This window comes from Dichotomopilus funicola, assembly GCF_033296635.1.
Source record: "Dichotomopilus funicola strain CBS 141.50 unplaced genomic scaffold C8A04scaffold_104, whole genome shotgun sequence".
Classification (NCBI taxonomy): Eukaryota; Fungi; Ascomycota; class Sordariomycetes; order Sordariales; family Chaetomiaceae; genus Dichotomopilus; species Dichotomopilus funicola.
Window position 1 is genome coordinate 1 of NW_026944125.1, and position 26448 is coordinate 26448.

A 26448-nucleotide genomic window follows, 5' to 3' on the forward strand; every position below is an offset into this window, starting at 1 on the left:
TCAATTAACATAATAAACGCCTATCTGCATTCCGCCATAGGGCCAGTTCCTCACAGTGAGTCCTATTTATCTATCTACTGTAAGGAGACATCCTGATGCCTTCGTATGTACCTTGGTTCCTGGATCGAGGAATATCTTCTCGAGTTTATAATCCAGGATTATAGCGTCGTGCCTCGATCTTATAATTCATCTGTGATTGGCCAGGGCCGGATCGCGGGCTTCGCTCTCGATCCTGTCCCGCCAATGATGCTTCCTGAATGTTGATTGGTCTGCTCGTAGCTGCTGTGCCCCACCTACTCCTGCCGGTGGTCACACACATGACATACCCGGGGTTACCGTTGTTACCTCGGGCCGCCCTTCCTACAGCCAGCCCGATCCTGCTCTGGTTCTATTGGTTGTGCTGCTCTGACTGCGCCCCACTGGGCTCGCCCTATATGGTTGGTTCATGACAATCGTTGAGATATCGCGAGAGAGGATCCTGATGACATATGGCTGTAGGAATCGGAGATAGCTGTTGTCTGGGATGGCAGTGGGCCAGCACTCTGTGTTTCCAGGTTGTCAAACTTGACACAGTGGCTTCGCCCATACTGTCTGTTTTTCCGACAATGGAACACATCCTGGAACAACGGCTCCCGTTAAGTCAGTTGATAATATAACCATTCAGTATCCGTTTCGCCGAGAGACAAAGATCAGGGACATATATTCTTTTACTCGTACACGAATAATTGGACCTTGCATTTGATGAATGCTCCCTGACATTTCGTAGCACCCTTAGATCATCCATACCCTGATTGCCCCCAACACTTGATTACAAATTAGTCGGAGATTAGGTCAAATTCTGTATTATCAATCACAAACTTTGAGCACAGAGACTCTGCAAGAGAAACAGCTCCAAAAAGTGCTAAACGCTTCAACTTATGATCAATGTATGCCCACTAGAATAAGAATCCCGAGCGCTGCCGACATTGGGTTCATGTAGTTGATGTTAAACTCATTATCTGGGTATCGTCTTACGTATAACTATATTTTCTCGGCAGGATGCTTTCCGACAACCTAGCAATCCCCAAGGGATCTCGAATCCTCGTTACAGGAGCCAACAGCTACATTGGCTCCCACATTGTCGACCTTCTTCTGGAACTTGGCTACGCTGTTCGGGGGACTGTTCGTGAGAACAAGCCTTGGCTGAATGCTTTATTCGAAAAGAAGTATGGCAAAGGTCAATTTGAAACTGTCATCATACCCTCGTTAGAAGCGCCCGGTGCTTTCGAATCTGCATTAGCAGATGTGGCCGGCGTGGTACACGTGGTAAGAGCTACACCGCCGCCAGTTATATCAGAAACAAACTTATTCCGTTTAGGCGTCTGTCGTGTCGTTCAGCTCGGATCCGAACGAAGTTGTAACACCTGTTGTCGCCGCAACTATCAATGCACTGCAGGCGGCTTCCAAGCACTCTTCAGTGAAGCGATTTGTTTTAACCTCATCCTCAACTGCTGCACTTCTACCGCCCCTGAATAAGAAGGTTGTAGTAACGGAAGGTATGTGTTAAATATCTACGCATCTTGTCCGAAATCACCACTGACCTCCAAAATGACACCTGGAACGACGCTTCTGTAGTGGCTGCATGGAGTGATAGCACTCCTCCTGAAGCAAAGGGTTTCAGCAATTATGCGGCATCTAAGACAGAGGGTGAACGTGAAGCTTGGAAGTGGATCAAGAAGAACAAGCCCGGGGTTTGTCTTCAACGCCGTTCTTCCTAACATGGCTGTAGGGACTTTTCGACCATACCGTCACTAAACAACATTGCTAATAGAAGTTAGTGGGGGCGTATCCTCGCCCCACAGATCCCGGGATCAACAATGGGCTGGACACGAAATCTTCTTAAAGGAGATGACTTTGCGATAAAGACATTTCCACCTCGTAAGTCACCACTTAACTTCGATCAAACTGGCAGACCTGACGAGCCGCGCCCTAGAGTGGTACGTGCATGTGCGAGATATTGCTCGACACCATGCCATTGCCCTACTGGCTCCTGCTATTCACGATGAACGCATTTTCTCCTTCGCTGGCCCGTTCAACTGGACGGAGGTGCTTGCCATTTTGCACAAGCTTCGTCCAGAGGCCCAGCTGCCGGACGCGCCGGAGAACGAGGGTCGTGATCTAAGCGACATCAAGCCGGCGAAGAGAGCGGCGGCCTTGCTTAAAGAGTACTTTGGGAGAGATGATTGGACGAGTATGGAGGAGGCGTTAGCGGAGGGAATTGAGGAAGTCGAACAGTAATTGCACCGACACCACACGGATCACATGGATCATTTGTACCAAAGAAAGTAAAATTTACTTCGTACTTATGGCCTAGCAAATTTTGATGAGCAATCTTCAATTATTAGTGTTTTCAAATAAAAACAGAAGGGATTGTGGTGTTAGAATTCTCTGGCATGTTAGGCTATTAAAACCAGCTTGGAGTCCCTATCAATGGTGTCTTCCTTTCTCAATAGTCTGGATGTGAGGACGTTTCTAGCGTTTCAATGCAAACGTACAAGCGAATATTACACATCTATTTACAGATTCTTGCTTAAAAAATCCACAAGTCTCGGGCCCGACACTTCCAAGTCGTCATAGAGATCAAAGTGGCTTTTTCCATCGATGACCAACAATTCCCTAGGTTCCCGGGCTGCTCCCTCGCTGTAGTGAAGAGTCTGTGCCTTCGATCCAGCAATCATCAACAGAGGCCTTGGAGATATCAGGTGTTGGAAGTTGAACGAGTCGTAGCTGACCACGAGATCGAAGCTGGATGGGGGGACCTTCTGATCTGAACGAGGGTGGTTTCCACGCTCGGACCCATAGTATAAGGCAGCATCTTTGAAGAAGGAGTCGACATCCTCTGGGATTTGTGAGATATCGGTCCCAAACATCGGCGGTACTTTGATTTTGGGGTCTCTCGCGAGGCTTGTCCGCCATTGGCCGGCCGCGTCAAGTGCCCCGGCAATGGCGTCGGGAACTTCTTTCTTGTTCTCCTTGGAAAGGCCACCATTGCGAGTCATCCGGCCAACGCAGGCGGTACTCACGGTCGCGAGTGCCTTGATGCGGCTATCTGACTGCGCGGCAATCGAAGTATAGCCGCCCTAGGCGCAGATCCCAAGGACGCCGATCCGGCTGGGGTCGACTTTGCCTTCCAGTGAGGTCAAGTAGCTCACAGCTGCCTTGTTGTCTTCGACTCGCTTATGAGGGTCTTCCAGCCCCCGGGGCTGTCCTGTGCTTTCGCCTTGGTACCCTGCGTCGAGGGTGAGGGCGTAGAACCCGGCCTTCGAGAGCAGTCGGGCATGGGTTGTGGCTGTTTGTTCTTTGACGCCTGTCATAGGATGGCTGATCACCACAGCAGCCGGTGGGTGGAGCTCGCCGCTAATTTGCAGCATAAAGGAGGTGAAGGTGACTTTCGTGGGGCCTGGCATCGTAGAAGATAGACATGACAAGAAATTGGGAAGATGTTTGAATGTAAGTTGCACACTGAGACCAGATTGCAGTTTTTTATTGAAGATTTCCAGTACAAGTTTCCACCTTGGTGCCAGTGACGTCAGCGGCCGAACTTTCCCCGAACTGGCTAGTTACTTTCCCATATCTGCTCGGTAATTATCGGTAATAATGGCCGGGAAAGGCTCTTGTTATCCGAATGTCTGTCGATCTTTAATCTCTAGGAGTCCAGACTATAACAACAACAAGTCAGAAAAAGCGAAGGTACAAGTCCGGTCCAGAGAATAGAAAGAACGGCAGTTTAACTACATTCTACTATATAAACGGCGGACATCACGGCTTGATCATCGTCCGTCCCGTGTATTACCAATCGAGTTGTGGGTACAATTTGAAACTCTGGCCCTCAGCTTCCGTTACCAACCAAATACCCCTCCTACCCTGCCTTCTGACATCGTGTTATAGCGCTGTGCCCTACTGGCAAACGACGTCCGTGGCGAAATGGTGGTTCGAGATGCTACCATCGGGCAGGTCGTTGAGAGTAGCGCACCTGGCTTGAAGGTCGATGATGGCGCAGCCAGGAACATCGCCGGCGGCAGCATCGCCGTACACGTACTGCAGTGTAATGAAGGTCTGGTTGTAATAGGGGACCACCTCTGGGCATGCGAGAAAAGTGCCGACTTCGATTCCGTTAATCACGGTGCCAAAGTCACCGACGTACGCTGGCGACCCTTGCCCGATGCTGATGCTCCCAGCGGTGCGGGGCTCCGTGATGGCTTGCAACTGGAGGCTTGACGGGAACGGAGGGGAGCCGCTGTCCGTAAGCAGCGTACTGGCACCGGCCGTGCCATTCTGGTAAAAGAGGCGGGGGGTACCGTCGGTGAAGACAGCGACGCTGATACCGGCGCCTGTGTGGGCAGAGCTGAGGACGAGGCCCTCGACGGAGGGGTCCAGGTCAACGTTGGGGTCCGGGGCATGAGCGACAAGAGTAAAGGCGTTGGCTGTGGCCGCGTCTGCGCGACCTTGCCGATTGGGCAAAGCGCTGACCGCTGCAACAAGAGCAAAAGAAGAGAGTGTGACGTGCATGGTAGCTGTTCTTAACCTGTTGTGTCTAGGTATTCCAACAGCATTGAGGGAAGATGCGCAGCTTTTATTTTCATCAACAACACCCCTCGCTCGATCGAGACGGCCGTAGCTCACGATTGCTCAGCTCTGTGTCAGCGTACCTTGCACAGTCCATTGCATATATAAATGGCACCGATCAAGAGGCTTCCTCGTTACACAAGTGAAATCCGGTAACCCGGGGACACGAGGTTGCTGCGGGAGGACAGCTGCGGGAGCTTCCGCAGCCTAAAGAAGGGTCTGACAAGTTGATATGTCAGAGGGCGCTAACGCCGAGAACGGTAAAACTGTCGAATCTGTCAACGGTCGGGGCCTACCGAGTCCTACACTACTTTTAGATCACATCCCCGATGTGCGATCATGGAGTCACTTTAACCGGCTTCTTTCTTCAGGTTACATCTTGATTCCATTTGTCCCCAATTGTTTGGCAAGGATCCAGGCTGTGCAATCCCTCCCGAAACGTTTCGAAGGAAGATTTTGGGACCTTGTTTGGGGTGATGTTAACGGCCGACTGGATGTAATTACCCACGAGTAGATGTACGAAGGACACTAGTCGATATACTCCAATGGCTTGGGTCAGAGGCCTGTCGATAGAACAAAACTTTTCACTGGCCAATCCGGGCCATGCCCTACTCCGAAGGACCCGGAACGATCGGAAACACCCTGATTCAACATCTTAAGCTCAAGCAACCTTGTGGGGTGGTGTACTATAGTATAATTCAGGTCACAGAAGTCAAGCGTGAGATCTGTTCGGCAAACATGCCATGCATGCGGCGGTGGCGGCGACTAAACCCGAAAAGGTTTTGTCCACTCGGCGTTTGTCAAAGTCTCCAAATTCCCTGAAAGTTCAACGCCCCCAATTGGCTTGCACATTTTCACTTCACGCATCCTATCCCGTTAGACGCCCAAAAAATTCGTTGGAAATGCTGAACTATGGATGATGACGGAGGTAACAAGTGCATGTTCCGTTCATTGGCAAGTCTCACAGGCCCCCCTTACCGACCATGAGCTGAGCCGACTGAACTTGACGTGCCCAAGTCGATGGGGTTTCTGGCCGAAGCACGACTGAATTGACACAGAAATAACCGGGACGCAAACCTCTCGTGTTTATATCGAGAGGTATACGAGCGATATATCGCCAAATGGAGTATCACGATTGCACACGACATTGTGCATACCTTTCTCTTATTCTTGAGGGGACACGACCTGGCGGTGATACCGACAGATGTAGCGCCGCAGGGCTACACGGAGAGTGTGGGAGGGGGGCCTGGGCGGCTTTGGGAGCATAAGACGCTTGTAGGGGTTGTCAAGTGGTACATGAGCGAAAAGAGCCGATTTGTTGACCGCGGAATCAGGGCCGGTTCGCTGTGGCTTAAAGTCTGCAGGGACACAACAACCACTGCCAGGGTCAGCGGTAACGATATTAACGACTTCGTAGCTCGCAGCACGTCAGAAGCCTCCATCCATGCGAGAATTTCGAGGGAGCTAACCGTCGGGCAGACATCTCATTTCCTCTCCGCACGATTGGAGCGATGAAGGACCAAAGCGCACTCTGAAAAGTCAGCATGGGACTGGTCGAAATTCTTGGCGGGCGAACGACATGAATGGGATCCCGTCCACTGGGTATTCGACCGCTGCCTTCAAGTCCAGCTTGAGAAGAGAAACTAATAATCCGACATACTGGGCCCGAGGGAACAGACAATACATCCTCGAAACCATGCCTAAAACTTGTCATTCCCTTTAGTGGTGGCTTTTGAATGAGTATCGTTAGCCTGATGGGTCTGCGTATTAATATGAGTTCCAAGATATTGAAGGTTGAAGACATCATGGATCCGCGTGAAAATACTTCGTCCTGTGGATCTATACTGTCGTATCCTCTCTCCTTTGCTCCTGCGGATGGGAAAGCTCATCCTTGTTGAGATCCCTTGGTAACGCACCGAGCGCGCGCTCGCCGAATAAGACGTCAATCTCTTCCAGCGAGAGCTGCTTCGTTTCCTTGAAGAAGAAGTACACGACCGGGATGGTGATGACGATATCCCACGCGATAAACAAGAAGTAAAACTTCCACTGCAGTGCCTTGAGCGCAATTGGCGAGACCTGCGACCAAAACGTCGAGACGAGCCAATTGCCAATGCCTGTCGCAAAGGCGTTGCCGCGAGCCCGGATCTGCATAGGCATCGTCTCGGACATGTACACCCACGAGATCGGGCCCCAGGACCAGGAAAAGATGACGGTGACACAAAAGATGAAGAAGACACCGCCAATGGACAAGCCGTGGTCCGGGTCATCGGGGTCGATGCGACTGTTGATTGCAGATTCGCAGATAAGCGCAACGGCGATCGCAACGGTGCCCCACAGAAGGGGGCGCCGACGGCCGACACGGTCGATGAGGAAGACAATGAAGACGAGGTTGGCGAGAGGACCGAGACAGTTGTAGATACCGGCGACGAGAAGCGCCCTGTTCCCAGTGATGCCAAGGGAGTTGTACATTTGGGTTTGATAGTATCTGCGTTATTAGCCGGGTTCTTGTCTTGGCGAATAAAAAGGAGAGAAAAACAAGAAAAAAGATGTAGTTACCCGATAACGTTGATACCCGTGAATTGTGTAAACACTTGAACAGCAACACCATGCATGAGCCTCGTCCGCCATTGCGGGACAGTGAACATGACTCGCCAGCCCGGCGCTGTGATGGCCTTTTCGGCGGCGATGGTTGTCTTAATCTCGTGAAACTCCCGCTGGACCCAGTCCTCATTGGTGCCGTCATAATGGAGCTTCCGCAACACCCTCATGGCCTCCTCCTCCTGGTCCTTCTCTATCAAATGGCGGGGCGACTCCGGGAAGAACATGATCCCGCTGACCAGCATCAGGGCTGGCAGCGCCTGGAACGCAAGGGGAAATCGCCACTGGAACTGGCTTAACTCCCCGGCAGCGTACGATGAACCATACCCAACCCAGGTGGAGCTATTGTCATCAGCGACTACCCCGACCGAGTAATTAAACTCAAAACACTCACATGATAAAGCCAACTCCAATCATCTGCTGTGACAAGCCAACAATGAGGCCGCGGATCCGAGGATGGGCACATTCGGCCTGGTAGACCGGAACCGACATGCTCAGCAGGCCAACGGCCCAGCCTGCAACGATCCGGCCCACAAGAATCATGGCCAGGTTTTGCGCCGCTGATTGGAGAATTGCACCAACAAGCGCAATCAGCGCCCCGATCAGGATGGTTTTCCGTCGGCCGAACCTGTCCATAGTGAGGCCGCCCATCAGTGAGCCAAACACTGCTCCGCCGGAGAAGGTGCTGTTGATGGCCCCGATAATGGCGCTCCCGGTATCGGTGTGAAAGAACTCCAGAAAGTCCTCGGACGCAATCACGTCGGTCATAACACCGGAGTCATACCCGAAGAGGAACGACCTAACATTGTTAGCTGATGGTTCAGAGCTTCAGGCGGCGGGTGTAGGTCTGCTCATACCCCGTGGCGGCAAAGGCCGCGAGGGAGATGTTGAAGGCTTTCCCCATGGTGGCCAGTCAAATTTACCACGATATCAGCTTGCCATGGAACGGCATGAAGTCAACGCCGCACCAGTTTCCTTATATGAATGCAACCCCCCAGCTCACCCACCCCAAGCAAATGCAAGCTTGCTTCCCGGGTCACCGGCGCCAACCAACGTTCCAAACCCCAGTTCCGAGCCTGTGCATTCGCTTCGTGAAACCATTCTGGCAATCGTCCATCACACCCAGTTGAGGTGTTCGGGCGGCGTTGCGCCGCGGTGTGATTCGTGCGCATCAGAAAAGCCACCAGTGAGAGTTGGAGGTGGTCGGGAATGGGGTTGGGAAGTCGCGTGGCCCCGGCGGGGTGGAGACCTTGGGAAGCTTAAATTCCTCGGCCGATTTCCGAATCAGGATCTCGGGCTGACTTTGTCCGAAATCACAATGGGTCTAGCGCAAATGGGCTTGGCGAGGCGGTGGCCCGTACAAATGATTAGTAAGATTAAACCCTCCCAACCCCAGCCGGCCGACGTCCACTCACTCGACGAACATCAATATCAGATAAAGGTTACGTGGCCGGCTTTATTCCCTTTGAACCCATCACGGGATACAGGTTTAAAAGACAAAGAAACAAAGAACTAAAGAAAGAGACTACATCATGAAAAGGCAGATGGAAGTGGAATATCGCGATGGGACGATTGGTACGGAAAACAGGTTACGAGCTGACAAAGTGGCGGTCTTGCGGATTGAGACAATTTGAGGATTGGTTTCGGCAGTGGAACCACTGCATTCAAAACAGACAAACCACTGATGACAGCCGGCTGCTAGCCAGTCAGCCAGGGTTGCGAGGACTCGGACTTAAAATCATCGCGATTGTCGTCGCAAACATCGGTGAACTCGACGGTCGCCCCACGGCCGGGCCGCACGTAGGCCCAGCGGGCGGCCCAACCCAAAACATTGTTATACGCCGATTGCGCGCTTTGTCGCCGGGCCGTGTCCTTGCGCCGTGTCTCCACGTGGAGATCCCGGCCGCAGCCTTTGACCGGGCCGCGACGGGCGCGTTTCCTGAGACAATGCTGAGTACGGCCGGTCTGGCTTCATCGGGGATACGAGATAGTCGAAGAGAGTTCAGAATCCAAGCAGAAAGAAGTATAAAGTAGCAGTCCTCAACTGTGAAAATCAACATCTCATCATCATCAGCATCACATCAATTACTTAACCAGACAACTACCAAACAACTCCACTCATCTCTCATCTACCTAACAAACCGTTACAATGCACGCCGCTACCACTCTCCTTTTCATTGCCGGCTTGGCTGGCACGGCTCTTGGTGCTGCAACCAAGATGTACGACGATGAGAACTGGTACGTGCTCTCCAATTGGATCGTCTATGCACTGCAAACTAACACGCTCAGCACGAACGAGGTCGACAAGAAGGTGTACAACGGCCTCTCGCTAGGCGATGCCCCCCTGACGGATAACATCAAGTCGATCAAGACGGACGCCGTGTTTGACACCTGGTACGCGTACCAGGACAGCGACGGCGACAAGTGCAAGGGCGACCTCCTCACGTCGCTCAAGGATGGCGACTGCATCAAGGTTGCGGACCTGGGCATCGGGTGCACTCGTATCTGCAGCGCGGGCATTGGCACCTCCAGCTGCGCTGTGACCCACGCCTAAGAGAGCGGACGGGAACAAGTCGGCTGGACTGGCTAGAGATAAAGCGATAGATTCCTTTTGCAATTGAAGTACTACTCCACAACAACAGTGACGCTCCCCTTCAAATCGCTACTTGAGGTGCCCACGCTAAACACAAAGTCGCCCGGCTCTACAACATACTTCATCTGCGCATTCCAAACTCCCAGATCCTGCACCTTGACCTTGATGGTTACCTGCTTGGCTTCACCCGCCTTCAGCGCGACCTTCTGGAAGCCCCGGAGTTGGATGTTGGGCACCACGATGCTAGCGATCACATCCTTTACGTAGACCTGCACCACTTCCTTGCCATCCCGCTCGGATGTGTTCTTCACCGTTACGCTGACCTCAACCGTGTCTTCAGGCGTAACCGTCTTCTTGTTAACCGTGACGTTACCGTACGTGAATGTCGAATAGCTCAAACCATAGCCAAACTCGTAGAGTGGGCTAGGGTTGCCAAACACGTACTGGTGGCCAAAGATCAAAGTGCCGTTCTCGTATGCCACACCCGCGTCAGGGGTGGACGGGCGACCTGAGTTCGGGTAGTCGTAGTAAACGGGGAGATCGCCGACAGTGTACGGGATGCTAACTGAGAGTTTCCCGCTGGGGTTGACGTCACCATACAAAATGGAGGCGAGCGCGGCACCGCCCTGCTCCGATGGGTAAAATTGCTGCACAAGTGCGGCTGCGTTCTCCGAGATCCAGGGTGCCGTGACAGGCTTGCCGGAAGAGAAGACGACAATGGTAGGTTTTCCGGTGGCCACGATGGCCCGGACAAGTGGTTCCTGCGCGCCCACTAAGTCGAGACTGTTCACGTCGACGTGTTCGCCCGTCGTGGCGTTGAGTCCTTGCCAAAGCTCGTTCTGGTCCCGGGACCAAGTCCCAACGACAACCACCGCCACATCGGCCGCTTCGGCCGCAGCAACAGCATCGCCGAATCCGTCCTGGGAAGATGACCAGCGCTCGCATCCCTTGGCATAGGTAACGGTTCCCTCACTGAGCGCCTTGATGCCATCGAGGGGTGTGACGCCGCGCGTGGAGGAGTTGACAATCACGTAGTCGCCATAGTTCATGAAACCGTGTGCCATGGGTCCGATCACGGCAACGGACGCATCCTTCTTCAGCGGAAGCACCTTGTTGTGGTTCTCGAGTAACACAATGGACTCCTCGTCAATCTTTTGCGCCAGCGCGACATGCTCCGGTGCGTGGAGAACCTTGTTAGCCTCATCTATTGGCAGTCCAGGATAAGGAGCTTCGAAGAGGCCGAGCTCAAACTTGGCCCTGAGCACGCGGCTGACGGCGGTGTTGACAATCTCCTCATCGAGCTTGCCGGCCGACACAAGACTCGGAATATTCTCAAAAGAATAAGAACCGCCGCCCATCTCAACATCGCCACCAGCGGGGAGAATATACTGGACAATGGCGTCCTTGTCGATGGGGTCCGACTTGCACATCTTGAAATCCACACATAGCCGGTCGGACGCGCCGGCGTCCGTCATGGTAAAGTACTGGTATCCCCACTCCTCGCGTAGAATGTCCGTGAGCAAGTGCGGGTCGGCCACGGCGGGGATCCCGTCGAAGCTGTGGTAGGCCGTCATGATGGAGTAGGCGCCACCATCGATGATGGCCCGGCGGTAGGAAGGCAGATACGTCGTGCGGCGCTCACGCTCACCGGCATGCATCGGGCCTGTGTTCAACCCCTGTTCTGTCACACCAAAGGCGGCGAAGTGCTTGACCATGGCGCTAACCCCTTCAGACTGTGCGCCCTGGACAAAGGCATAGGCGAACTCGCCGACCAGGAAGCCGTCTTCGCCGTACATCTCCTCGACACGACCGTGACGGAGCTCGCGGGCCAGATCGGCGAGTGGAGCGAACAGTTGGTTCACGCCAAAGGCCCGGGACTCCTTAGCGATAGCCACGGCCATGTCATGGATCAAGGAGGGGTCCCAGGAGCAGGCGAGACCAATAGGTGAGTTGAAAATGGTGGCATTGTCTGTAAATGTTACCAGTCAATAATTCTAGTAATAAGTCAAACGTCTCATAAGAAAAGGCACATACGAGCCAGGAACCCGTGGATACCCTCGGTCTGCACAAACGCGGGGATGCCGAGGTAGGTGTTTTCCTGGATATAATCCTGCGCCACCTTGATATTCTTTGCAAGCCAGTCGTTTGGAACGGGGACGCCAACGTAAAACGAGCTCCCGCGATACGCCGTGCTCCATTCTAGGCCCGTCTCGTTCAACGCGCCCGTATTCTCGTTCATCCAATTGCGGATGTCGCCCTGGAGGAGCTGGGATGCCTTCTCTTCAATCGTCATACGAGAGAGAAGGTCGGCAATACGGTCGTCAACTGAGGCATTCGGGTCCTTGTAGACGGCATCGTCGAGGCTCGGCCGGTTATCGGCCGCCGAGATGGAAGCCGTGGCAAGTAGGAGGGCTGTCGCCAAGATTCTCATCGTCGCGAGAGTATCGTGCGGTCGTCAAACAGGAAAGCCGGCCGCTCACATCCATCTTAGGATCGCGTCGTTCTTGTACCGCTGCTACCGCAATACAGGTTCCATTTCGCAGTGCGAATGCTATTAGCCGGTGAACCGTAAACATCGAATTAAGATCCACGGAATCGACGTCGGCGTGTCCCGCATCCGACCCTGTGATGCTACCATACCATCTCGATCCACGTTGAGCGAAACTAATTGTGGGATCTCACGGTCTCGACATTGCAAGTGTGGCTGTCTCGGAGCATGGTAGAATTGGCCCTGGAAGCCTCAGGAACGGGACGGGCCCCAATCAGAGTGTCTCGCACTTCCAGCTTCCGCCCCGGCAAGCCCTGGTCCCTGATTCCAGAAGGGAAGCCTACAGTCCGCTCCAATGACTGGAATTTCGGCCATGAACCAAGGGAAGGAAGAACCAAACTTCCCCATCAACGGAGCCGCGGTTCCACCAATCAAGTCTCGGCCAACATTCTCCCGAACGCCCGACAGCCGCGACCCCACCGAATTCACGCAGAAGGGCGGGCGCAATGCCCCCATTCAGAACCGAGCGACGGGGAAGTTGCGATCCGGCACGACGGTCACATTTCCGCGAACGCGAGGTGGTCTCGCTAAGCGCATCCATCCCAGACAACCTGGACCCACGGGGGGAACCCCGCGCATGCGGAGGGGTTCTGGGTCGAGAATGAAAAGTTGAGGTCGGAGCTCTTGGTAGGCCGCTTGTCAAATGTTGACGGCTCAACCTGTCGCAGAGGACGAGCGCTTGTCAAAGTTGCGGACAAACGGCCAAACAACCATGAAATTTCGCGACGGTATGTTCCCAATCCCAACAAAACTCAGATATCCAATACTGACTGTTCAGGACAATGGCTGGTGGCTGAGGGGGTGCGCGTCGAGTACGCCGAAGAGGTGTACCGAATTACTCCCACGGCATCAAACAAAGGGATCAGTCTCCTGTGCCCGACGCGCAAGGTCATGACTCGGGGAGATACCCTGAATCTGGGAACAGTCAGTCTGGTATGTTCAATCGACATAACAGCACAACTCAACCTCTCGATGCACTCAACATTTCTCAATAGGACATCGAAGCAGCATTCGACGGTGTCATCTCAATCGAAGCCACCCATTGGCAAGGCGCTGTCCGCCGTGGACCGGACTTTGACCTCTTCCCAGCCGGCCGCCCCGATGCTGAGGCCAGGATCACCAAGACTGAGACCGGCACGACCCTCACTGCCGGCAGTCTCTCAGCGACAGTTAGCGGCAAACCGCACGAATTCAACATTACTTTCCACTCCAGCGACAAGAATGGAAAGCCCCTGACTACCCTCCTAAACCGCTCCGTGGGCTACGCCTACACGCCCGCCACGAGCAACCCGAAGCAGCTGGCGGATATGCGCAACATCAAGCACTACACCTTCACACAAACCACGCTCGGTGTGGGTGAGTCCATCCACGGCCTGGGCGAGCGCTTCGGCCCGTTCAACAAAGTCGGCCAGAAAGTGGAGCTATGGAACGACGACGGCGGCACGTCGTCGGACCAGGCGTACAAGAACATTAGCTTTTACCTGAGTTCTCGCGGGTATGGCGTTTTCATCGACACGCCCGAGCGCGTGGAGCTGGAAATTGGCAGTGAGAGGTGCTGCCGTCTCCAGACGAGCGTAGAAGGTCAGCGCCTTAAGTGGTACATCATCCACGGGCCGTCGCCGCGGGAGATCTTGAGCAAGTACTCCATCCTCACCGGCGCACCGGGTGGCGTCCCAAGTTGGTCCTTTGGCTTGTGGCTAAGCACGTCGTTCACCACTTCGTACGACGAGAAGACGGTCAACAGCTTCCTGACGGGCATGAAAGCCCGCGATATCCCCGTCGAGGTTTTCCACTTTGACTGCTTCTGGCTCAAAGCTTTCCAGTGGTGCGACTTTGAGTTTGACCGTGAGATGTTTCCGGATCCCAAGGGCCAGATCAGCCGGCTCAAGGCGGACGGAATCGTCAAAAAGGTCTGCGTGTGGACAAACCCCTATTTGGGTCAAGCATCGGCCGTGTTTGCGGAAGCCGCGGCCAAGGGGTATCTGCTGAAGCGTAAGAATGGCGACATCTTCCAGTGGGATCTCTGGCAGACAGGCATGGGTATCGTCGACTTCACCAACCCGGATGCCTGCGCTTGGTTTGTGGGGTGTCTGGAGAAGCTGTTCGACCAGGGTATCGACTCTATCAAGACTGATTTTGGCGAGCGTATCCCATTCGAGGATGTGCAGTGGTTCGACACGTCGGTGGACCCCGGGAGAATGCACAATTTCTATGCCTTCATATACAACAAGCTAGTCTATGAGGCGTTGCAGAAACGCTACGGAAAGAACGAGGCCGTTCTGTTCGCGCGTACCGCCACGGCCGGAAACCAACGATTCCCCCTCACTTGGGGTGGCGACTGCGAGTCGACGCCCGAAGCCATGGCCGAATCGGTCCGCGGCGGCCTCTCGCTCGGTTTGTCGGGGTTCGCCTTTTGGAGTGTGGACATTGGCGGGTTCGAGGGGTCCCCGCCGCCGTGGATCTACAAACGGTGGGTCGCGTTTGGCCTGCTCTGCTCCCACTCCCGTCTGCATGGCTCCAACTCGTATCGGGTGCCGTGGACGGTCGACGATGACGACAAGACCGAGGAAGGCTGCTCCGCGACACTCCGCAAATGGACGCATCTCAAGGCGCGGCTCATGCCGTACATCTTTTCCCAGGCCCAGGAGTCGATCAAGGGCGGCCTCCCGCTGAGCCTCCGAGCCATGTGTATCGAGTTTCCCGATGACCCGACTGCGTGGACTCTTGATCGCCAGTTCATGCTGGGCGACAGCCTGCTCGTCGCGCCTATCTTTGAAGAAGATGGAACCGTACAGTTTTACCTCCCTCAGGGTCCGTGGACCAACTTTTTTAGCGGGGAGGTCATAGTTGGATCGGGCTGGCACACCCAAACGCATGGATTTGGGACTTTGCCGTTGTTCGTCCGACCGAACACTCTCCTGGTCCTCGGGAAAGAGGGTGAAACTCGGACGGTGTACGACTACACCAGCGACGTCGAGGTGAGGAGCTACTTTGCCGAAGACGGTGCTACCATGAACTTGGTGGACAACCAGGGGAACTCAGTTGGGAAGTTGGAGATGAAGGGATCCGAAATCCTGGGGTTGGAGCAACTCAAGGGGAACTCAACCGTTGCGGTGATCAGTAAATAGAGTGGCCCGACGAATAAAACATTCTTCAAGTAGGCGTGATGGAGATATTTGGCGGAGTCTAATAAATCAATGAAAGAGACCTGTGTTGATAAATTCAGTGATTTCCAAACGATCGTGTGTAAGGTGTAAAACATGGCAGATGTAATATTACGGTTATTACCCAACGGTCAGATGGCCCGGATCTTGGGTTCGGCCCCACACCAACCGCCCCGCAGCCTCACGACTCAGGCCGCCGACTTCCACACCCATCGGTCTGCAGAACTCCACCGAAACGACGGCGCGCCGTCCGTCGATGCGCCCGACTGTCGCCGATATGGCTTTCCCCAACGTTTACACCCACCGCAAGGTCGCCGAGATCAAACCCAAGGCATGCGACATTTGCTACAAGCTCAGCTCCAGCGTGCTGATCACACCTGACAACAAGGTGCGCCCGCCTCGCCGTTCCCCGCCCGGGTGGTCGCACGGCGGGAAACTAACTACGCCATAGGACTGGTTCTACGTCTGCCCTGCGCATCTCAAGGACACCGGGTTTTGCACACCCAAGATTGACCAGGCGGCGATCGAAGCGCGCAAGAAGCGCGAGCTCGATGAAGAGGTGGAACGCGTCAAAAAGGAATACGAGGAGAAACAGAAGAAAAAGAAGGAGAAGGAGGAGAAGGGGAAGGAAGAAAAAAAGGAGGAGTCAGGAGACAATGATAAGGGTGGCAACGGCAAGGCCAACCAGGAAGAAGCAGAGACAGTCAGGACCCCAAAACATTTACCATTCATTGGCAGCTCCCGTATTGACTCCCGCTTGTTCTCCAGGAGAAGGACACCGATACTGTGCCTGTTATCGAGGAAGAAGAGCCCCGCGTGTTTGAGCTCAAGAGGTGAGACCTTGCCCGTCATGTTTCCTCTCACATTCCTGACACCCCGGAACATGACAGCACCTTTTACCAACAACGAGTCAACAAGAAGCGGCAAGCCGAGATTGCCCGCCGAAACCGTGAACGCCTGCAGGATCCTACTTACTTTCCCTCCGTACCAAAGAACCTCCCTTGAGGCTCCCGAGAAGCAGACACGAATCAGATACGGCCCTAGACTCTCACGGTTGTGAAAAAGAGCATCTGCTTCGCGGCAAGGCTGAGAATCTGCGCCAACGGCCGGCCGAAACCCCACGCCGGGTGCCGAGCCCTGCAGACCGTAGGGGTTGCATTGGGAAACGAGGAAAACACGCCCGCATGGTCGAGCTCTGCGATAATTCCCTCTGCCCAAATGAGGAAACTCGAGTTGTACACTAAATCACGCCCTTCCGAACAAAACTGGAGCTCGAGAGGCATCATGAAATTCGACCATCCCCCATGTGTGGACACTGATATTCGCTGAGTACCGGGTCTTCGGATTTAAATCCGAGATTCTCATCGTTGCCAAGATCCCGAGCTGGCTCCCGGTGCCGCGGGGAACGATGTCCCGATCTGACAACCCGTCGCAAGCATTGATCCCCTTCCACCGAGTTGGGGGCGATTTCGTGCAACGTTGCTCACATCGGAATGGCCAACGAAGTAAAGAACGGTGCCGGAAGCTGCTCGTGGCACCCTGGTTTCTTCAAAGCTTCGATCTCTGACCAGAGCGGGCTCAATGCCCCCTTGTTCATCCACTGATAAAATACCAATATCTCCTTGCATTCCCTGAGCCCCGCTCCCCCCCCTCCCCACCTCCCCCTCGCCCGGCATTCGACACCTCACGCCACGGAAAGGGTCCCGGGCCAATCTTGTTTGTCCGGAACGGCGTGCAGGAAGAAGGATCCTTTGCTTCATCCCACCCCGCCCAACCGCTGTGCATGGAAAACTTGCATCCAGAATGCATGCCGGCTGCTTCGTCAGGATTTAGTGCTTACTCTGCGCTGTCACTGCATCGAAGCCAGTTCAGGCGTCTGCCATGCACAGTCAGGTCAGCCGACAACAAAGTCAAAGGGGATGCGAATTGGCGTCCTCAGGTCAGCCATTAGCTGGCAAAGCCCACAAAAGCCGAATGACCGGCCGGGCCGCAGCTGAGAGATGTGCGAGCAAGCGGCGAGTTGCAAAACGTCGTGCTGGTTTCGGAACGGCTGGATAGTTACACCAGTGCGGCGTCTTGGTGGGATCTGGGGTTCCCTTGATATGCAGGAAGAAGTGTGATGAGGATTTTGGTTAGACACCGAACGGAACGGGAAATCGACTTGTTGAGATAGTCCTCAGCCGCGATTTCTCTACAAGGGCCGGGATACAGGCATCGCGTTTGGATTTCCGGAGTGACTGCGAAGCTTGTGAGCCAATCAACGAGACCCTTCCTCCACATTCAGAGATTCTCCTTTGGCGTCTCAATGGGCTTCTGGGCTGTGGACGGGGGCATCCGAATGCCCAGCGCCGCCATCCGCTCCGCGACAGCATCCGCCCCGTGGTTCTCTCTCTGGGTGATAACCTTGTCAACCTTGCTTGTCTGCAGCGAGAACGCTGGCGCGACCCATTCCCCACAGCTACACTTGAACCCTTGCCAAGCGTAACGACCAATCGAAGCAGAGCACTTGAGGTTTGGGCATATCAACCGGCCGTCGAGCTCCCCTTCCTCTAAGATTGGCCGCATCCACGAGAGGGCTTCGATGAAATAGTGCGGGCAGGTGGACCGCTCTGGGCTACCGCGGCCTTGATGGGGAACGATAAATGGCTCGTTCGCCAGAACACGCCGGCACTTCTTGCACTTGAGCTCCATGTTCCCGTTACCAGGCTTTCCCGCTGGGTCTGTTGCGCTAGACTCTTGAGCCTCATCTTCAAAACGAATACGGTCGGGCGCCCTCCCGATCCGCGTGGCGTCCTCGACTTCTCGCTTGTAGAGCCAACGCTGATATGCAGCTTCTTTCTCGACGGCATCGTCACTGTCGGCTGGGCAGCCCATCTCCCACCACATTTCAAGCTGGGCCATGAACCCTTCATTCGGTTCGGCCATGGGCCGCGTCCTGCGAACCCATGCCAAAGCGCGCGCAACGACCTCTTGGGTCGTTACTATTGGGTCGTGTTTGCCAAAACGATGTGGGTATTTCCAGAGCAAGTATGCGATGACGGCCGTAACAGACCGTGATTTCCCCATGGCGCAGTGGACGAGGACACCGGGGGGCGACTCGGAAGATGAGATCGCCGTCTTTGCGTCGCTCGAGGACGACAATGAAGCCACCCCAGCATTAAGTCCCCGGTCGATAAATCGGACCATCTTCGGGAGGTGTGCCAGTATGTCTTGGTCCTCCATATCATCGATGTCGATGCTCAAGTGTTCGGCATTTTGAAACACGTCGTCATCGTACCGTAACGAGTATTTTATCACGGAGAGGATGGAGCGGATATTGTGCTCTTCGAGGACCCTTGGGCGGTTTAAACCGAAGACCCTGTTGCGGTTGACGTCAGCCTTTGATTCTCCTTGCATTCCACCCCATCTAACACGTACCCTCCGACGAACAGGTTGTCGGTCCCTTCAATTCGGTTCAAAGCCATAACAGCAAGGGCGGAAGTTGATCGTTGACAGTTCACCTGTTCTGGCGCGCTAGGTCAGAAATTCTGTCCCCGCCCAAGGCTCATCTCGTTGAAATCTAGAAGGTCAACTGGGTGGGGTGATTTGTTGTGGCCCGCGCCCGATCTACGGTGGGGCGCGGGAGTGGAGTAGGGAACTGGCCAATGCCGGCCCGGACGCGCAACCGCGATCTGAGACCTGTTGCGTGACACAGATCGAATCGGACCCCGGAGTAAACTCCAGCAAAGCACCGGCCAGAACGTCTACTTCATTGAGCCCAGAGACAAACAAGCCAAATTGTGCGTGGTGCGTCCCGGTGATCCAAAATGCCATCTCCTGGTTCAAAACGGCATGCACTAACAAGGGTTGAGTAGGTAGGTATGCTCCATCGTGTAAAAGCGGCTTCACCGGGCTTTACTCAGCATGGCTTGGGCGTCTCTCATCGCTCAAGCATCCAACAAGTGTAAACAGCTTCAATCCTTTGCTACCCCTTAATACTTCGTGCAGCACGGCTCCCAGCGAAATCGCCGCCTGGGTCTACGCCCCTCGAAGGCGTTGCGTGGTGCACCCAATCCGTTGTGCCAGGAGGGTGTTCAAAAGGATAAGGGTGACCAAACATGATCTATTACACAACGTCGCTACATTCTACCAGCTCAAGGGAGAGCAGTATCCGTAACCCGTGATCTTCTTCACCTTCAAGGATGGTGAGAAGGTGAGCCAGTTCTCCGGCGCCAACACGGGAGAGCTGGACAAGTTGGTCAAAGACCTGCGACTAGCTTAAGCTTCCAAGAAAACGGAGACGAGACGAGGTGATCCGATGTTGCTGCAGGGAGAAATCGTAACATCATATATTTGCGGGGATAAAACAAGGTTTTTACCTGTTGGGCTCCTGGTCAGGGACGCCCGCCTTAATTCGGAGAATCGCCAGTTTTCCTCCTGCCTACATCAGCCGCTGAGACTACACGTCAGCCCTAACATGGCGGTCGTCGGCTGTGACCCCACGTTCAACACGTCTCGTACCTCCCAGGCTGTCGCATAGCCAACCGGAAGATATCCCGGGAACCCTCATCTACCCTTTGTCGCCGGACAGGCGGTCCAACCGTCCAAGTCGGCGTCGCCCCGGGCTACCCCGGCCATCCGGTCTTCATGGGCATCCCAACAACAATATGCAGGAGATACGTGTGGTGATGCTTGCGAAGCTTGCCTGTCACAGTCCATCCACAGGCACCCGTGTGTGAACCCGGTTCGGCCCAGGGCGTCGATCCTACATCCGCTGACAACCGTAGCGTCGCATCCTCCTTCCCCGGCCATCTCCGTAGGGCCGGACTCTCTTTGCCCCACTTGCCACGACTCGGGATCCGTCAAAACGGGGCAGAATTTCCCAAAACTGTTACCGAAGCGGTCGAGTCGCGGTACTTCACCGCCGTAAATGAGCTTCGAATTTTATGTATTGGAAAACAATGCTTGCAGGTTGGCTATGCTTGGTCAGTTATGGGCCTTATGACGTCTGTCTCTCCAGGAAGAAACGTCTGAACGTGGCACGTGACTTCAAACCCTGAATGGCGCAGAGGGATCCCTGTCAAGTGCCCCGCTCTGATCGGAGGCCTTTTCATCTGGTGGGAACGGGGGGCTCCTCTTCCATCATACACGCGTTTTCCAGCATGTTTGTCCACTTCCCGCTCGTGCCCGCATGGCTGTGCTTGAGGTGTTGGCGGAAATGATCGGCCCGGTAAAATTTCTTGCTCGAGTTGCACTCCCGAAATTTGTGTACGTCCTGGAGATGCCGGACGCGATCCTCCCAATCCTGCTCGTTCACGCACGCTGTGCCCTTGTTATTTCCGCTGCGAGGAAACTCTTCCCCACAATATCCACAGACGTCGGCTTCGCCGGGGCGAGTCGTGCTGTCGTGAAATGCGCGCTCGTAACCTGTCAATGCCGAACAAGACCAGCTGTGACGCCGAACATGTAACGAGTTTTGGTGTCTTTCCGCCTCGTTCTTGTTTTTGAACCGATTTCCGCAAAAGGAACACTCGTACTGTTTCTCGGCTTCATGGGCTCTAAAAAAAGGATGTTAGGATAGGATAAAGCCCGAAATACACGTCACGGGAGGTCACACACCGTAGTTCTTCCTCTGAGTCAAACTTCTTGGGTTTCTTTGGGCAACATTCGCACATGTAAGGACCCTTAAGCTTAGAAGCCAACCCGCCGTGGCTTTTTGGAATTTCTGCCAACTTCCGTGGCGATGCGACAGTGCGCGTGATCTGCGTTGGCAATAACGGCTCACCCGGGTTCCGGTGTTGCGGCGACGGCGCACCGGCCGGTGGACCCGCCGAAAGACGGGGGGAGGTGGATGTGTTGTTGGGCGGTGGGTAGGCGCTGGTGCTCGTGCTCATCGGATCAGTTGGGGACAAGCCGCCCGGCGAGCGGCGTCCGAAGGAGCCCATACTCGTAATGCTGCTCGCGGTGAGGTTACTTGCAAAACTACCGCTCCGACTCGCGGAAGAAATACTGGAAACCGAGTGCTGGTGCTGGGGGATGACCAGCAGCCGTGGTGTTGGCGAGCCTCGAGAGACCAAGCCGCCATCCCTCCTCCTCAGCATGTCACTAGCGAAAGACGCGTCGTCGCTGGGGGGCGAAGAAGCCCTTCGTTTCTGACCTGGCTGGTAACACTCTCGGTCCTTTTCCTTCTCCTGGTCCCTTTGTCGCTCTCGATCCCAGTCCCGATCTCGGTCCCTCCATTGGTCCTCGATCGCCAGGCTACGCATCCGAGTCGTTTCCTCCATCGGAAAGTCGGTCTCGTCCTCACGCATGTCGTATCCGTTATAACCGGGCTGCACGCCCTCATCCGCCGCAAAGCCGCTATGCATTCTCCGGACGCGAGGGAGCGGGGAACGATCGTAATCGCCACCGCCCTCTGCCGCGATCGGTGAACGGTGGTCACTTAGTCCTCGGGGATAATGACCGAAAGGAGAGGCAATTGGCGATGTGGCTGATATTGGCACGGGGGATTTGGTAAAATTCGCTTCGAGAAATGGCTGCCGTGTCCGGTGAGGGAGGGAGAGTGTGGTGAGTTGGGCATGGTGGGGGCGATTTCGGGGCAGGTCGTTCACGGAGGCGCTCAGACCCGGGCGGCGAGCAGGACGGTTCAGTTTATCGAGCATAGAATTATCAATCGAGTCTCCGCTCGGTCGGAAGCTCTTCATCGTTTGATGGCCAAATGGTGAAGGGAAGCCGGCGGACCTGCACGGCCCAAGACGGCATGTTAATTACCGGGTAACAATGGGGGGAAAGGGGAAGGGGGAAATAAACAAATAAATAAAAAGCCTACCTGATGCTGTCAAAGCTGTGATACCCGTCATCGGAGATGTCGCTGCGGAACGAAGGTTCCCGGCGACGGAAACTGTGGCCGAACGAGTCGGCGTCGGAGCTGCCATACTCATCCCGGCGCATGCTGTCACGGAATTGGAATTGGGCCTTGGGATCGACAGGGCCGTTCACGGGAACCAAGCGAGGAGGCGGTAATGGTGGTGGGACGTTGCTCTGGTCTACTCCACGTATCGCCATGGGATTTGAGGCCGCAGACGGGGAAAGGTTGTCGCCGAACGGAGCAAGGTGGCTTGGCGGTCCGAAGGGACGCGAGAGCGTCTCCCCGCGGTCGGTTGATATCGACGGGAGAGGGCTGGGGCTCATGTCCCGTCCCCCGTACCCCCGTGAGGGCGCCTGGATGGGGATGGCGGCCATGGTGGTGTTGGAGGTAGCCGGGCGTCAAAAGGTGTGGCAATGGGGTAACGGACGAGTGAAATGGTCGAGCGATGTTGTCCAGAGATGAGTTTCGTAGGACAAGCCGTGGATGGCGGGCCCGACCAAGGCTGTGAGCAGAGAGTCGAGCTGAAGTGCAAGGCGAACCCTTGCCACCGCCGCCGCTGACGAGGCCCCGAGAGTCTTTTGTGTGGCTGGAGAGAAGTAGACCACACCGACCGGGCCGAACTCAGAAAGCGACGCCCCGCAAGCTGGCTCCTGAGAAGAATTGGCGCCTGTCTTGACGCTCGGAGGTGCTCTCAGCTGGTCAAGTAACTCTCAGCAACCGGTGGTGCCGTGCTCGAGGCCGAGGATTGGTTGCAGGCTCAGCGAAACCCAGCGCAACAGCTCGCAACGACAACACCCCACGCATGGGTTCAAGACGAATCGGAGCAGCGTCGAGCGGGAAGGAGGCAAGGAAGGCGGCGGTCGGTCGGTTACAAGTAATCAACAAATGAACGCGATGCGCTCGGGGGAAAGGGCCGAAAAATAAAACGCAGACTGGGGGCCCTCCTGCGACCACAAAGCTCACCCAGCGAGACCAGGCACCCAGGCCATTGGGACGAAGGCAAAAAGGCAGGGCAGGTGGTGGGGAAATTGTTGTGGGTTTGAGCTGCCCTGCGAGCCTGCTTGGGATGTTGCAGTGCAGCCCAGTGGAGCGGCGTGTGGGCAGACGGGTGGATGCCACCAGTCAGCAGCCGGGTGTCAGGAGGCCTGTCAGCCAAAAGCCAGTGGATTCTGTGATTCTCAGCCCAGCGCCGTAGGATGTGGGGCCGCCGGCAATGAGCACCCCCCGCTGAGACGCCCCGGTCACCTCTACCTACCCCACTCCCATGTCGCCCACTGTGGGAAAAAATACTGCACTGGTCGGAAACTTCCTGCTACAGCCTCTGCGAGTCTCCTCTCCGAATTTCCCAGTTTCGATTAATGCTAGTAAGCAGGCCCTTCACCCGCGAGATCGCCTGAGGAATTATCCGAGTTCCAAGGAGCTGCCACCTCACCCATAAAGTGGGGAGAATAAGGTCGCCCTCGGCCAAAAGCTGGAATTGTTCCAGGTTAAACCGTTGAGCCTTACCAGACCCCCGCCCCTGGCAAACTTGTTTCCGACACACAGTGCACACCACCTCAGCACCACCGATCCACCTCATGGACACATCAAAGCCAGAACCCGTTGGCCGTCGGGCTGCCCGCGCGGGATGTGGCGGCGAAGAAACGGGGGCAGAGCGTGGAAGCACGGAACAGGCGGAACGTGGAAGGGAGCAGACGCGAGGGCGGAAGGGAAGCAGAAACAGGACAACGGGGTACACTTCGCTCCATGGATGATGGGAGATGGTCCAGTGAGTGAAAGGCAAGGGCCAAAGGGAAACGAGGCCCTGTTCCAGTCAGGTTGCAGCGGAAGATGGGCCGCACATTGGCGGACTCGCAAAGAGAGCGACGCTGCAGATTCCGCATGCTGAGCGCCATTGGCTCCATGCATGCATGGCATCGCGGTGAAGGTCGCGTCATCCAGAACGGTTGAAGGGCTGACCCACTCCGTGAGATCCTGGGAACCCACTGTCAGCCCTTTGAAAAATGGTAGGGATGACGGGTGAACGCCGGCGACGAAGGAGCGGGGGTTGGCCGCCAGACGGCCTTTTCGGCCTAGTGGAGGTTCATCAAGAATAAACCCCGACCGCTTCATTCCCGCCCCCCTTCCGCGAGCAACGGTGACCGAGTCGCAGAAACATCACCGAAAACTAAACGAACATCATTACATAGCAAAAGACATAGGACCGCCCCAATCACCGAAAGAGCGACCCTCCTCAGACCGAAGCCACTAAAAACAAGCTCAAAAAATACTAACTAAACCTCACTCCAACAACCCGGCTCAGCTGGGGGCAAAACCTCCCCTCGAATCAACAGATGCGCCTCGTGAGCCCTGGCGCGGTGGGTGGGGTATTGTCGGCTTGCGCCTAGCCAATCTCCAACGGGGTGCGACCCTTCCGTCGCCTTACTGGGCGAAAAAAAAAGGGGTGACCACCGGCGCCAGGATTCACCAAGCTGGCATGGACACCCACACAAATGTCGTGTACTCCAGGAATTCTGGAGTTATGACTCAGCAAGCCTGTTGTTTTGCCGTTCCAAAACCTCGCGGGGAAACCCTCTCACGTCACACCACACTGCTCGAAACAGCTAACCTTTATGGGTATTCGTACATATGTACCAAGGCAACAGAGTTCGCGCGGCGGACTCGAGTGGGAGGTCACCATCCACGTGCTGATGGAGCTCTCGGTGGGCACGCCAGGATGCTGCCGAGCGAATCAGCAATTGCTAAAACGCCGACAGATCTTGCGGTCCACCTTCTGCTTCGACAGTTACAAGTGTACTTTGTGGACTGTCCGCCGGACGAGTTCAGCATGACATGACCTCCACCCAGCGACCATTTGTGCCCTCGCCAGGGACCTTGTGGAACACCCTGCCATTTCCAGAACATTGACGAGACCTTCTCCGGGGGAGAGAGTATGAAACCTATTTCCTAAGGACAAAGAAGAGTCAAAGCGGCTCGACCTCCACAATCCCGCAGAATAGGGCTAATTAGCAACGACGCTGCCCTTGTCCTTGTGTAAAGGTTCGTCGCGCCATTGACGGCGCTTAAATCGGTCTCTTCCAACCCCTTATTGCCCATGATCCGAAGCGAAACCCAAGATCAAGCGCTATATCTACCCCAGGTCGGGGGCTGTAAAATGAACTGCTCCCCTCCAGACTCAGACCTCGGCAAAGGGTGATTCAAGTCGCTAATTACTGACACCAGCTGGGATCTGCTTCATATTCGATCGCTCCGTAATTCTTGTAGATCTCCTGCGTTTGAATCGAACTTAGATAGAGGGGCGACATCCCGTAAATGGATCACATATATCAAGACTAACCTAAAATTGCTCAAATATTAATTAGACTCGTACGAGCTCCTCGTCGGCGCTGCCGTAGCGTGCGACGACCAGAAGCACTTGATACCAAGCAATAACGTAAGTTTATTTTAATCATGTGTTGCACCAGCTCGTCCAGAGCGATATCTTTGGTGATAATATTATTATCGGCAATACCCCACCCGCTATCTAAGGGTAATTGTTTTAAAACGGCTTGCCTAGCGAACATCCTTTGAGTCTCTTATAATAGTTAAAGTGAAAGTAAAAGTATTCAGCGGAAGGGTGACATTAGCTGACTATTATCGTGCCCTCTTTCATAACAAAGAATACAACAGGTATTAGTGGTCTTAGTGGTTTACCACATCGCATCTGACATCCTCAGGACCATTTCGGTGTGTTGCTAGGAGTCCTCGATACACGTGTAGATGGGTCACACAACGGGTTGGTAGTGCAGATCATTAGCATTTGATCATCAGCAATTTCCACCTGGCCTAGCATTGCCATCACTCCTCTCCGGCCATCTGCCGAGGTGGCTGTGCGTCTTAGTATTAACGGGATTGCACCTGTACCGATGCTCGACCGAGCCACCGTAGTTGAGCAACAAATTGAGGTCGGCGGGAGCAACCAGCTGATAGGCTTATACCTGTGACGAAAAGCAAAGTACCTACCTATGTAAGGTAGGTAACTTCTGTACATAATACTTGTAGGCCTTGAATCGCACAGGGGATAACAGCTCTCAGCCAGAGCTCATACCTGTGT

General features: G+C 54.9%; 10 protein-coding genes across 10 annotated transcripts; 4 read left to right on the forward strand and 6 right to left on the reverse strand.

Moving 5' to 3' along the window:
• Positions 1–1038: 1038 nt before the first annotated feature.
• On the forward strand, positions 1039–2277 carry C8A04DRAFT_40586 (cinnamoyl-CoA reductase; the record flags this gene model as incomplete). Its single annotated transcript, XM_062784996.1, has 5 exons — positions 1039–1305; positions 1358–1535; positions 1615–1730; positions 1818–1917; positions 1973–2277. The coding sequence occupies 5 exons, from the start codon at positions 1039–1041 to the stop codon at positions 2275–2277; spliced, it is 966 nt and encodes a 321-aa protein (XP_062632946.1).
• A 278-nt stretch (positions 2278–2555) lies between these two features.
• On the reverse strand, positions 2556–3446 carry C8A04DRAFT_32902 (Alpha/Beta hydrolase protein; the record flags this gene model as incomplete). The annotated part of the gene is made up of 2 exons (XM_062782254.1): positions 2556–3119; positions 3192–3446. 2 exons carry the CDS (start codon positions 3444–3446, stop codon positions 2556–2558), a joined length of 819 nt encoding a protein of 272 aa, XP_062632947.1.
• A 490-nt stretch (positions 3447–3936) lies between these two features.
• C8A04DRAFT_32903 (uncharacterized protein) lies at positions 3937–4548 on the reverse strand (the record flags this gene model as incomplete). Its single annotated transcript, XM_062782255.1, has 1 exon — positions 3937–4548. One exon carries the CDS (start codon positions 4546–4548, stop codon positions 3937–3939), a length of 612 nt encoding a protein of 203 aa, XP_062632948.1.
• Positions 4549–6444: 1896 nt separating this feature from the next.
• C8A04DRAFT_15717 (general substrate transporter) lies at positions 6445–8107 on the reverse strand (the record flags this gene model as incomplete). Its single annotated transcript, XM_062778593.1, has 4 exons — positions 6445–7090; positions 7162–7545; positions 7598–8002; positions 8061–8107. The coding sequence occupies 4 exons, from the start codon at positions 8105–8107 to the stop codon at positions 6445–6447; spliced, it is 1482 nt and encodes a 493-aa protein (XP_062632949.1).
• Positions 8108–9352: 1245 nt separating this feature from the next.
• On the forward strand, positions 9353–9757 carry C8A04DRAFT_40590 (uncharacterized protein; the record flags this gene model as incomplete). The annotated part of the gene is made up of 2 exons (XM_062784997.1): positions 9353–9441; positions 9493–9757. The coding sequence occupies 2 exons, from the start codon at positions 9353–9355 to the stop codon at positions 9755–9757; spliced, it is 354 nt and encodes a 117-aa protein (XP_062632950.1).
• A 71-nt stretch (positions 9758–9828) lies between these two features.
• Positions 9829–12227, reverse strand: C8A04DRAFT_32906 (glycoside hydrolase superfamily; the record flags this gene model as incomplete). The annotated part of the gene is made up of 2 exons (XM_062782256.1): positions 9829–11765; positions 11831–12227. The coding sequence occupies 2 exons, from the start codon at positions 12225–12227 to the stop codon at positions 9829–9831; spliced, it is 2334 nt and encodes a 777-aa protein (XP_062632951.1).
• Positions 12228–13056: 829 nt separating this feature from the next.
• Positions 13057–15472, forward strand: C8A04DRAFT_32907 (glycosyl hydrolases family 31-domain-containing protein; the record flags this gene model as incomplete). Its single annotated transcript, XM_062782257.1, has 3 exons — positions 13057–13072; positions 13123–13277; positions 13340–15472. The coding sequence occupies 3 exons, from the start codon at positions 13057–13059 to the stop codon at positions 15470–15472; spliced, it is 2304 nt and encodes a 767-aa protein (XP_062632952.1).
• A 313-nt stretch (positions 15473–15785) lies between these two features.
• Positions 15786–16513, forward strand: C8A04DRAFT_40593 (uncharacterized protein; the record flags this gene model as incomplete). Its single annotated transcript, XM_062784998.1, has 4 exons — positions 15786–15896; positions 15960–16211; positions 16277–16341; positions 16399–16513. 4 exons carry the CDS (start codon positions 15786–15788, stop codon positions 16511–16513), a joined length of 543 nt encoding a protein of 180 aa, XP_062632953.1.
• A 1275-nt stretch (positions 16514–17788) lies between these two features.
• On the reverse strand, positions 17789–18972 carry C8A04DRAFT_32909 (protein-tyrosine phosphatase-like protein; the record flags this gene model as incomplete). The annotated part of the gene is made up of 2 exons (XM_062782258.1): positions 17789–18866; positions 18926–18972. The coding sequence occupies 2 exons, from the start codon at positions 18970–18972 to the stop codon at positions 17789–17791; spliced, it is 1125 nt and encodes a 374-aa protein (XP_062632954.1).
• Positions 18973–20597: 1625 nt separating this feature from the next.
• On the reverse strand, positions 20598–22552 carry C8A04DRAFT_40594 (uncharacterized protein; the record flags this gene model as incomplete). The annotated part of the gene is made up of 3 exons (XM_062784999.1): positions 20598–21045; positions 21107–22228; positions 22317–22552. The coding sequence occupies 3 exons, from the start codon at positions 22550–22552 to the stop codon at positions 20598–20600; spliced, it is 1806 nt and encodes a 601-aa protein (XP_062632955.1).
• Positions 22553–26448: the final 3896 nt, after the last annotated feature.